The sequence below is a fragment of the Meriones unguiculatus genome, chromosome 2, assembly GCF_030254825.1.
Source record: "Meriones unguiculatus strain TT.TT164.6M chromosome 2, Bangor_MerUng_6.1, whole genome shotgun sequence".
Classification (NCBI taxonomy): Eukaryota; Metazoa; Chordata; class Mammalia; order Rodentia; family Muridae; genus Meriones; species Meriones unguiculatus.
The window spans coordinates 90266124-90279345 of record NC_083350.1 but is presented as its reverse complement, the minus strand read 5'-3'; the positions used below and the strand labels follow the sequence as shown (position 1 = coordinate 90279345).

The 13222-nt window shown below is 35.3% G+C and overlaps 1 protein-coding gene across 1 annotated transcript; it reads right to left on the bottom strand.

Moving 5' to 3' along the window:
- Positions 1-7085: 7085 nt before the first annotated feature.
- On the bottom strand, positions 7086-9388 carry LOC132652158 (olfactory receptor 4C11). The gene is made up of 2 exons (XM_060376914.1): positions 9304-9388; positions 7086-8049 (listed from the first exon to the last, which is right to left on the bottom strand). Exon 2 carries the CDS (start codon positions 8007-8009, stop codon positions 7086-7088), a length of 924 nt encoding a protein of 307 aa, XP_060232897.1. The 5' UTR covers positions 8010-8049; positions 9304-9388.
- Positions 9389-13222: the final 3834 nt, after the last annotated feature.

Sequence of the window (13222 nt, the reverse complement as noted above, 5' to 3'; positions counted from 1 at the left end):
AAGAAGGGGGAGATAGAAAGACCTGGAGGGAATAGGAGCTCCACAAGGAGAGCAACAAAAGCAAAAAATCTGGGTGCAGTGGTCTTTGTGAAACTGATACTCCAAACAAGGTCCCTGGATGGAGATAACCCTACACAGATGTAGCCCATGGCAGCTCAGTGTCCAAGAGGGTTCACCAGTAACAAGAACAGGGACCATCTCTGGGCTGGCTCTATCATCACCTCCTCCTGAGGGGTGAGCAGCCTTTCCAGGTCACAGAGGAACACAATGAAACCAGTCCTGATGAAGCCTGATAAACTAGGGTCACATGGAAGGGGAGGAGGACCTCCCTCATCATTGGTCTGGGAGAGGGGCATAGAAGAAGAGGAGGGAGGGAAGGATTGGAACGGGATGGGAAAGGGAGCTATAGCTGAGATACAAAGTGAATAAACTATAATTAATAAAAAATAAAATCAAAATCAAAAATAAAATAAATTACTAATTTAGAATTCTATACTCGGTACCTCGAAAACCTTTCTTTCTAATTTTATGGGCTAAAAAGTGCCCAGATAAACAAAACTGAATGATTTGACACTAGAAATCTCTTAAGGATATTTTCTCTAATGGGCTGGAGAGATGGTTCAGCAGTTAAGAATGCTTGCTGCTCTTGTGGAAGACAAGAACTGGTTCCCACTGGTGGCTTACAGCTGTCTTTAACTCCAGTTCCAGGGTATCTGACAGTATTCTTGTGTCTGCCAAGATCAAGCATGTGGGTGGTGTACTCACATTCTTGCATGCAATCATTCTTAGATATAAAATAAAAATACATGAAATCTTAAGAAAGCAAATTTTCTACAAAACACTTACTAAAATTGAAGTGCAGACTAACAGGAACTACGTATTAAAAATATATAAATAACTTCATTTAAACATAAAGATGAAATAGGAAAAAAAAACTAATGAAATGGTATAAAATCACTCAATTCTAAGAACAAGTTAGGAGAAAAAAAATGTTACAAATGTATTAGATTATGAACACACAGTTCAAATTTGTGGTACTTTTTAGTTGCCTTTGGCTTATATGAATCATGTAAGCATTTGAAGTTGTAACTATTGAAGTCATAACCATTTGAAATTAAGGAAACATTAATCATTTTATAATTTTATATACATATTCTTCTCCATTTTCTAATGTCAATACCACAAATTACACTGGCTCATACTGTGTATAATTAATATATTTTTGTATTTATAGTTATCTTTTAGTATTCTAACTTTTGCACTAATTGATTTATATCTCTGTTCTCTATTCTTAGTGTTTTATGATTCACATCACAGAATTTTCTTTTCTTCCATCTGTTTTAATAAAGACAGCATCCTTTTTGTTTGTTTGTTTAATGTTAAAAGCACAACTTGGAATGCCCTGTTTGATTAAGTTTGAGCCTCTGAGAAAGTCCTAACAATACACTTTGTTTGTTTGTTTGCTGCCTTTGTTTTATTGAGACAAAGTTTCTGTTTTTAACTCTGGCTGTTGTGGAATTCTCTCTGTAGATCAGGCTGGCCTAGAACTCACCGAGAAGTGTGTGCATCTGCCACCCAAGTGCTGAAATTAAAAGCATGCATCACCACCACCTGGTGGTATTCTGTTTTAAAAGTCTGTTTTTCCAGAAACTGAAAATATATCTCAGACATCAAAAAAACATAAAAAAACAAAAACAAAACAACATTGTATCCATGTTGTAAAACCCCCGTACCCCCGTATTTGAGTCAAGTCACCGCTTCAGGCGGGGTCCCCACACCTCAACCACATAGGATCTGGCACTTTCTTCTGGTATCTGAAGTCACTTCTCTCTCTCTCTCTCTCTCTCTCTCTCTCTCTCTCTCTCTCTCTCTCACACACACACACACACACACACACAAATGTAAAATCTAGTAAATATCTGTTATTCCAAATATGCTCTTCTTTAACGGCATGCTTATTATTTGAATGTATGTACTCGCTCATGTCCTTCAGATTTCTGCTCACAAATTTACTAATGGTTTCCTTATAGGTCCCTTGAAGGTAAGAAGACATTAAAAATATTTCAGTTGTCTTAGATCTTTGAGATTTTAGTTGAGATGCTTGAAAGAAAAGTATCTGCTCAGGAGCTCCAAGACCAAGTTTTCTGACCAAGTTCTCAGCACAAAGAAAATTTAAATATCACAGAGGGACAAAGGGCAGGCTTAAGGGACAAGGACAGGAAATATATTAAGAAGGAGAAAGGAAAGGGAACAAAGGAGAGGGGAGAAAAGGGGTAACAAATATTTGTCCTGGTGGTGGGAGGCAAGTACTGCCTCTGGATGGAGAGGAGACAGAAAGGCAAAGGGAAAATGATGTTTTATGAAGGTAAAATGAAAACCTGCCTGTTAGGATGAGGTGTTTAATTTTAACATTTGAGCACGCTAATTAGGTGAGCTAAAGTGGGACTTGATTACTGGACTTTAATACTTTGATAGGTGGGCCTTGGTAGTCAGCCTCAGGAGGAGGAAGGGGCCAAACAGGTAAATAAACTTTCATGATGGGCTTTAGCAGTACAATCCAATGCTTTTCAGCAAGGCAAGGGGAGTAGGGGAGAAGCCAAGGCCTGCAGAGACATGCTCACCACACTTGAGCTGGGCAGAGTTCCTTCAATATTAAGATCTCTATTGACTGATTAGAAAGCTACAAAAATAAGTGTACCTGTAGTTATGAGGACTAAAGACAGCACCTCATTCATAATAAAAAGGTTTATCACTACTTCACAGTCTCACCTTAGACTTTAGACACCACTTTAACGTTAAAATAAATGCAATTAACAATCATTACAGCAAATTTTCAAGTTTACTGTGTTCTTAGAATCTTTGAAAAAATATTTTTAAAAGAAATGGTTTCTGGTTAGAAAAACATAAATTATTTCAGCACCTGGTTCTGGGGCTGCACTGAGGCATGTCTGAGCTGGCATGTCTGATGTCCCAGATTCAATCCCAGACACTAAGACAATCAAATGAAAACCCTTTAGAAGTCTGTAACTAACTAAGAAAACAATCTCAAGTAATTATTTTATTTTCCTTTTAGATTTTTTCATCTGGAAAAAAAAATTGATATAGCTGACTAACTCACTTTGAGCGAATCACAGATGTGATTTTTAAAATAATTTGTACAATGAAGTACAAATTATTGAAATACAACAAAGATAATTGGAATGCATGGATTTTTCTCTCAAGCATTTATGAAGTTGTATAATCACTACAAAATTATCTTTCAGGCGGGTATATTGTCAAAGAATTTTAAATATAGCAATTTATTTTCTGTTTTAAATTAATGACTAATAATTTAGAAATTCAGAAGATTTTCTAATTTCAACCACCACACACCTTCTTATTCTATTCTCAAACACTGTTTTCTTTATTGACTTTATTTTCTTTTTTATTATTATCATTTATTAGACTTTATTCAATTTGTATCCTGGCTGTGGCCCCTCCCTGTCTCCTCTCAGTCCCACTCTCCTCCCCCATGCTGATGCTCCTCATATAGTACATTGATAGAGGAGGTCCTCCTCCCCTTATCTTTGATGCTAGCCTATCAGGTCTCATCAGGACTGGCTGCATTGTCTTCCTCTGCAGCCTGGCAAGGCTACACCCTGCAACAGGCAGTGAACAGAGAGCCTGCCACTGAATTCATGCCTGAAAAAGTCTCTGCTCCCCTTACTAAGGACCTCACTTGGAGACTGAGTCTATGGGCAACATCTGTGCTGGGGTTTTAGGTCCTTTCCCTTCATAGTCATAGATACAGAAATTATGGTACATTTATACAATGGAATAATACTCAGTTATTAAAAACAAGGAAATCATGAAATTTCCAGGCAAATGGTGGGAACTAGAAAAGATCATCTTGAGTCAGGTAACCCAGAATCAGAAAGGCACACATGGTATAGACTCACTTATAAGTGATATTAACTATATTATATAGGATAAACATACTAAGATCTATACTCCTAAAGAAGCTAAACAACAAAGAAGACCCCAGGGAAGTTGCTTTATTGACCTTTTGTCTAATCTTTTTCATTCTGCAAATATCAGCTTGTATTATGTTTCCGAGGACATGGGTGTGTGTACGTCTGGATGTGCATAGATATTTTGTAACAAATGAAACACAGATGGACTTATATTTCCACTGTTTATTAATTATTTGCCCACCACCCCCTATGACATCAACTTTTGGAAACTTTTGAAAACACTGAACTTTTTATGTCTCAGGAACAAAAAGTAATGAATATAAAAATATCTTATATTGCTTTATTTAATTTGCTAAAAGTGTAGTCTTCTATGGAGAAGTGGTTGGAATTCGTAACACTTTGGTTAGTGTTGGTTAGTGAAGAACAAGAGTTAGATAAACTGGAATCTGCTATGATTCCAAATTGACACGTAATTTACTACAAGAAAATAAACAAATATTAAAAGTTGATATTATAACTCAGTACTAACTCAACTGTGGGACATAAACTAATTTTTTTTTCTGTAAGCTGTGGGTGTATACATTTTTATTTTAGAAAAAATGCTTATCCTACTCAATGTATCTCATTAAAAATTATCTAAGTGATATCAATATACAAAATTATTAGCAACTCTGTCACAAGTATAAAAAAGGAATCTATAAAAAGACTTGTAATTTAAAGCAGAAAATTTGGGCTATAGTTTTTGTGGGTTTTTTTGCCTTCTGCTTTTGACATTATATTATTATTTTTATATTAATTATAGTTTATTTGCATTGTATCCCAGCTGAAGCCCCCACTCTCTTTCCCTTCCAATCTGATCCACCCTTCTTCATTCTTCATTTCCTCCCATGCCCCTCTCCAAGTCCACTGATAGGGGAGGTCAGCCTCCCTTTACTTCTGACCCTACTCTATCAGGTCTTATCAGGACTAGCTGCTTTGTCTTCCTCTGGACAATTTTTTTGATAGATTCCATTTACTAAAATTACATCAAGGTCAGGTAAATAGACTGGATAATCCTATAACTCCCAATAAAATAGAAGCTGTTATCAAAAGTCTTCGTACAAAAAAAAAAAAAAAAAAAAAAAAAAAAACGCCCAGGGCAAGATGGTTTCAGAGCAGAATTCTACCAGACCTTCAAAGAAGAACTAACTCCAATTCTCTTTAAACTATTCCACAAAATAGAAAAAGAAGGAACATTACCAAACTCATTCTATGAAGCCACAATCACCTTGGTACCTAAACCACACAAAGACCAAACAAGAAGAGAAAACTTCAGGCCTATCTCTATTATGAACATTGATGCAAAAATACTTAATAAAATACTCACAAACCGAATCAAAAAACACATAAAAGATATCATCCATTATGACCAAGTAGGCTTCATCCCAGGCATGCAGGAGTGTTTCAGTATATGGAAATCCATCAATGTAATCCACCATATAAACAAACTGAAGGAGAAAAACCACATGATCATCTCCTTAGATGCTGAAAAAGCATTTGACTAAATCCAACACTCATTCATGTTTAAAGTCCTGGAGAGATCAGAGATACAAGGCACATACCTAAACATAGTAGAGACAATAAACAACAAACCTATAGCCAACATCAAACTAAACAGAGAGAAACTTAAATCAATCCCACTGAAATGAGGGACAAGGTAAGGCTGCCCACTCTCTAGGTATCTCTTCAACATAGTTGTTGAAGTCTTAGCTAGAACAATAAGACATCTAAAGGAGATCAAGGGTATACAAATCAGAAAGGAAGACTTCAAAGTATCACTATTTGCAGATGATATTTTAGTATATATGAGCGACTCCCAAAATTCAACCAAAGAACTCCTTCAGCTGATAAACACCTTCAGCAAAGGGTGTGGAGATTTTATTAGCAATTCTAACACAAATTCTCCATTGAAAAAAAAAAGGAATAGAGAATGTGGATCATGGCAGGAGGAGTAAGTACTCCCAACTTGCTAATGAGAAAAAGAATGGTATTTCATGAATGCCTATGATAATTTCACTTCTTTTTCACTAAGCATAGAGTTTCATAAGAATAGCATCTTGTTTGAAGAAATTCTTTAAACATAAACTAGAAAACGAAAGGAGAGTGTCACCTTGATACATACTTGGTAAGCAATGATGAGAAAGCTGAATATTTTGCTGGAATTGGCTATTAAAGGAAGAAAACAACGGATAACTGTTATACAGGAGCTTTAACAGTTGTGATAAATAGCTTTTTTTTTTTAAATCAAATGTGTATGTTTGTATATGGCTGCACTGTAGTTTCCAGGAAACATTGTCAAATTTAAACTTAGGGTGGGGAAAGTATAGACATAAGATTTGAGAGAAGTTATTAGGATATTACCAGAAAGCAAGTGAGGAAACTAACCAACTAAACAACCAAAAAAAAAAAAAAAAAACAAAACAAACAAAACAAAAAAAACAGAAATCAAATACACTAGTCTATTGTGCAAGGGTGTGGCAGCTTTTAAAAGTTGGTGACTGCCTGCCTAGAAGGAAGAATTTAGTAGAAAGATTATTAATGCACACATTAATTTATGGATTAACCTACACTATATTTAATAATGACACAAAATACTATGCCTAGAAATTTATTAGAGCCATTAATTACGAGTATTATTTTAGGATATGTAATTCTTAAACACATATTTTATTGAATAGATACCTAATGAGTTCTACTTTATAGAATAAATGCTTGTCTTCTGTAGCTACATAAAGCATGGATAGAAATGACACTTTGATTTTGAATACTTTTTTTTTATTTTTCTGGTAATTGAAGCGTGCAGCTAAGTCTATCTTTGATGTTTTTAAGAAAAAATGCAGTAATCTTTTCAAAATGTCTTTCCTGACTAGTGACAATACTGGAGTATGTGTCTGGTTTTGTTTAATTGATTTAAAACTTTATTTTCTACATAATTGTCTCAATCAACATTTCTTAGTTTATACTTGGAAAATGAGAGAGAAATGTAATTTTTTTCTATCATTTTTTATCTTTTTATTAATTTAATCAAGATTATTAAGAACTCAGCTGTATCTTATATCTGCAATGTTCAGTTATGATATCTGATATCTGGATTTATTCAGTCATAATTTTAACATGCCATAACTTTCTCATGGCAGTTTTTACTTCTGCATTTCTTAATGTATAAATTATTGGGTTGAGAAAGGGTGTCCCAATGGTATAAAATACTGCTACCATCTTGTCCATGGGAAAAGTAGTTGGTGGCCGTGCATATATGAATATGCAGGGCCCAAAGAATAAGATAACTACTATTATATGAGAAGTGCAGGTAGAGAGTGCTTTTTTCCTCCCTTCTGCACTATGGTTTCGCAGAGAGTATAAGATGACAAAATAGGAGATAATTAAAATTATAAAACTGGTCGAGCAAATTGCACCACTGTTAGACACTAACAGCAGATTTATCATATATGTGTCCATACAGACAAGTTTCAGCAAGGGCTGCAAGTCACAGCAATAATGGTCAATCAAATTGGGCCCACAGAAGGGCAGTCTCAAGGCCAAAACAATCTGAGCAGTGGAATGAATGAAAGAACCTATCCAGGCAAGAACAATCAAGATGACACAGACCTGCCGGCTCATGACGACTGGGTAACGCAAGGGTTTACAGATGGCAATGTAGCGGTCAACAGCCATGAGAATGAGGACAAATATCTCCATGCAGCCAAATAAATGGAGAGCAAAAACTTGTGTCATGCATTCACTGTAGGAAATGATGTTCTTTTTAGAGAGGGCATCCACAATGAGTCTTGGGGCTGTGAATGTTGAGAAGCAGGAATCAGCAAAGGACAAGTAGAACAGAAAGAAGTACATGGGACTCCCAAGTGTCCGGCTGGACTTGATCGTTACAATAATAAGTGTATTCCCTACCACAGTCCCCATATAGAAAGTTAAGAAGATTATAAACACGACTTTCTGCTTCAGGGGATCCTGTGTCAACCCTAACAGTATAAACTCAGTGACACTGCTGTTCTTCTGCATTGTGTCAGTCCATGGGAGGAAATCACATGCCAGAAATAATCTGAAAAAGAGAAACGGAAAGTATTATGCAAGCTAAAATGGAAGTTCCATAAGATCTTTCCAGTGAGGTATCACTTGGCATTTTCTCGGCTTATTTTGTTCTGAAAATAGTAATTTAATATTTACTAAACAGACAGCACATTCAAATAATCAAAGAGCCAATTTTTTGAGCTAAACGATAATTTTGGAGATGTAATAGGAGTAGTAACTTTCTGAATGAAATGTGCTTGTTAGTTTTATGCACGATCTACTCATGTTTAGTTTATTGAAAACATTAAAAATATTTCATATGTTTATATGCTTTCATTTTGTTTGAACCCTGTAGCTACACAAGAAGACATGCTATATATTTTGAACATTCAGATAGTGATTATTTAAATATGTGAAACTGACAAATGAGAAATAATGAATGTAAATCTTTGAAGAACAGCCCTGTCTGCACAGTAAGAATGACTTAATTATTTTTCCAAATTTAATCTATTTTGCTTTAACAGGTCTTAAACTTTTATAGGTGTTATTACTTCAAGAAATTTTTATCAGAAACATATATGTGAATCTTCAGGAATGAAGAGACAACATCTGAAATAAATCAAGTTTCCTTAATTTTCAGATTTAAGGAGACAATGGTATTTAAATTCCTTACTGAAATTTTGGTGGAATTCATATTATGCTCATTATGAAGGATTTCATATACTGACACACACATATAAGTATTTATATATACTTATGTTTATTTGAATACTAGATAATATTTTAATTAACTTATAACATGTATATTCTAATGGTAGACAATCAAAACTAAAGTTATCAAAAATAGTAAATATATTTATCAAACATACATATATGAGCTGATTTTAAAAGAGATAATTTTTTGTGTAGAAATATACAAAATATGAAATTTCATCCATATGTTCAGATTCCAGCTAAAGGGCTTACTGTAACAATGCTTTGAGACAATGCGTTTTAAACAATGGTGGTTAAAATATGTAAATATGTAAAAAAATATTGACCAAAAAATATGTAAAAAAGTCAGTCACATTTGTTTGTGATGTGAGATCAAAAGGCAGGTCTGGGATGTGCAAATAAGGCTGTAATATCTGAATGAAAGAAAGAAAAGAAAACAGAGAATCACTTACCCCAGATATTGCAGCTCCCAGGAACAATGTCTGCAGCTTTTTAAACAGCAACAAAGGTTAGAAAGACCTTGAAAGTCATGAAAGTAGTAGTGAATTAAAATAAACCTATGAAAACTTACCTTAACAGATTGTTGGTCACATTGGCATGTCACTAGGCTGTCATGGATATTCAGTGCTAGATAGGAAGCTTTGTGGCACTTTAAGAAAAAAAAAATGGGTCTCTGGAAATATTATTAGAGGAATCAACTGTGAGGATAGATCTGAAACGGAGTATGCTTTAAATACTTCATACACAGTTACCTGGTGGACATTGACTGAAGGTTCACTTACTTTGTTGGATATATTCCAACAGCACTCTTTGTCAAGTCTCTTAGCAAACAAGAACAGTTTAGTGTTGAATAAAGTAAAATAAATATTTTCCATATATGAATTTACCTTTATCATTGTGGGTAGGTTTAGATAGTAAACATATTTGCACAATTGTACAGTATACAAAATTATTAAAATATTTATTCATATAAATTACAGGCAAATGGATACTCTAGAAAACAGATGAAGTGGTACCTACTTGTAATTCTAGCACTTGTGATGCCATGGCAAAAGGATGTAAGTTTGAGGTCAATCTTGTCGAAATGTGATACTTTTAAAAATAGTAACATGTACAAATAATGGTACACATGCTGACATGAAGAAACTTCATAAAGTTATCCATGCCCTATAAATAAAAATTAATCATGTTCTAAAGTAGTTTATACTTAGCTATCATTGAAAAAATGTATATATATATGTATGTATATATATATATATATATATATATATATATATATTACCGCTTACTCACTTTGTATCCCAGCTGTAGCTCCCTCATCTTTTCTCAGTCCCACCCACCCTCTCTCTTCTCCCCATATGCCTCTTCCCTAGTCCACTGCTAAGGGAGGACCTCCTCCCCTTCTATCTGACCCTAGACTATCTATTCTCATCATGGATTGCTGCATCATCTTCCTCTGTGGCCTGGCAAGGCTGTACCCCCCAGGGGGAAGTGATCAAAGTATTGGCCACTGAGTTCATGTCAGAGACAGCCCCCCCCCCCTTACTAGGGAACCTACTTAGAAACTGAGCAGGGTGATCTAAATCCTCTCTATGCATGGTCCTTGGTTAAAGTATTGGTCTCTGCAATCACTTTGGAACTCAATCTTTCCCTTTCTCAGAAAATTAGGAATAGTGCTACCTCAAGACCCAGCTATACCACTCCTGGGCATATATCTGAAAGATGGTCAACCATACAACAAGGACATTTGCTCAGCTGTATTCACAGCAGCATTATTCATAATAGCCAGAATCTGGAAACTACCTAGATGTCCCTCAACTGAAGAGTGGATGCAGAAATCATGTTACATATACATGATTTAATATACATATACATGATATAAATATACAATGTAATACTACTCAGCAATTAAAATCAAAGAAATCAGGAAATTTGCAGGCAAATGGTGGGAACTAAAAAAGATTATCCTGAGTGAGGTAATCCAGAAAGAAAAAGACACAAATGGTGTATACTCACTTATAATACAGGATAAACATACTAAAATCTATAGTCCTAAAGAATATAAACAACAAGGAAGACTGAAGGGAAGAGGCTGAAACCTCACTCAGAATGGCAAACAGGATAGACATTGAAAAGTAGGAAGACAAGGAACAGGAAAGTAAGTTTTTTAAATCTTTTTTAAATTTATATATATATATATATATATATATATATATATATATATATATTCATTTTGGGGTCAGGAACTCCACAAGAAGAACAACAGAGCCAAAATACCTGGGCCCAGGGAGGCCTGGAGTGACTGATATTCTACCAAAGATTATGCATGGAGGGGACATATACTCTCTGTTCAAAGGAAGCCCATTGGCTGCTCAGTTTCCAAGTGGGTTCCCTAGTAAAGATACAGGGACATGAACTCAGGTAGAAGGGAAGGAGGTTCTCCCTTCTCAGGGGACTACGGAAATGTATAGAGGGAGAAGAGGAAGGGTAGGTGGGAGTGGGAGGAGAAGAGGTTGGGGGCTGCTGTGGGCATACAAAGTGAATAAAGTGTAATAATAAATATATAAATAAAAAGAAAATAATTTTTAATGCATCCCTTTCCTCTCAATTAAAGAATTTGAAGGCACTGAAAAACTCTTTCTTTAATTTATCTCTCTTTAATTTATCTTTTCATATAGCTGATTTTTCATAAAGCTGATTCTATCTACTTATAATTAAAGATATTAATTTAGGAAACTCAGTAAAATAAAACTTGAAAGTCTAGCAACCATATTTGGTATTTTGCTACCATTCTTTAGTAAACTGAATCAGGACTTCTAATAAAAAATGACTAAACATTACTATTGCTCTGTAGTACAGCTTGAGATCAGGGGTGGAGATACCTCCAGATGATCTGTTGTTGTACAGGATTGTTTTGTAAATTCTGGGTGTTTTGTTTCTCCATATGAAAGTTGATAATTTTTCTCTCAAGATCTATGAAGAATTGTGTTGGTATTTTGATGGGAATTGCATTGAATCTGTAGATTGCTTGTGGCAGAATAGCCATTTTCACTATATTAATCCTACCAATCTATGAGCACGGGAGATCTTTCCATCTTCTGATATGTTCTTCAATTTCTTTCTTCAGAGACTTGAAGTTTTTCTCATACAGGTCTTTCACTTGCTTGGTTAGAGTCACTCACTCCAAGGTACTTTATGTTATTAGTGGCTATTGTGAATGGTGTTGTTTCCTGAATTTCTTTCTCAGCCCTTTTGTCTTTGGTATTCAGGAGGGCTTCTGATTTTTTTTTTTTTTTTTAGTTAATTTCGTACTCAGCCACTTTGCTGAAAGTGTTTATCAGCTTAAGGAGTTCTCTGGTTGAATTCTTGGGGTCACTCATGTATACTATCCTATCATCTGGGAATAGTGAAACTTTGACATTTTCCGTTCCAATTTGTATTCCCTTGATCTCCTTTAGTTGTCTTATTGCTCTAGCTAGGACTTCAAGTACTATGTTGAAGAGATATGGAGAGAGTGGGCAGCCTTGTCTTGTCCCTGATTTCAGTGGGATTGGTTTGAGTTTCTCTCCATTGAGTTTGATGTTGGCTTACTGTATATTGTCTTTACTATGTTTAGGTATGTGCCTTGTATTCTTGATCACTACAAGACTTTAAACATGAATGGGTGTTGGATTTTGTCAAATGCTTTTTCAGCATCTAAGGAGATGAACATATTGGCATAGAAATAGAATAGTGGTTCAACGGAACTGAATAGAAGACCCCAAATTAAACCCACATACCTATGGATATTTGATTTTTGACAAAGAAGCAAAAACCATTCAGTGGATAAAAGACAGCATCTTCAACAAATGGTGCTGGTCCAACTGGATGTCTACATGCAGAAAAATGAAAATAGATACATACTTATCACCCTGCACAAAACTAAACTCCAAGTGGATCAAAGATCTCAACATAAAACCAGATACACTAAATCGGTTAGAAGAAAAAGTGGGGAAGACATTGGAACTCATTGGCACAGGAGACAACTTCCTGAACCAGAACACCAACAGCACAAGCTCTAAGAGCAACAATTGATAAATGGGACCTCTGAAAAGCTTCTTTTGCAAAGGACATAGTCATTAAAACAAAACGACAGCCTACAGACTGGGAAAGGATCTTCACCAACCCTATATCTGACAGAGGGCTGATATCCAGAATACATAAAAAGCTAAAGAAGTTAAAAAGCACCAAATCAAGCAATCTAATTAAAAAATGGGGTATAGATCTAAACAGAATTCTCTGTAGAGGAATACAGAATGGCAGAGAAACACTTAAACAAATGCTCAGTGTCCTTAGCCATCAGAGAGATGCAAACCAAAATGACCCTGAGATTTCACCTTACACCCACCAGAATGGCTAAGATCAAAAATTCAAGTGACAGCACATAGTGGAGAGGTTGTGGTGAAAGGGGAACCCTTCTCCATTGCTGGTGGGAATGCAAACTTGTACAA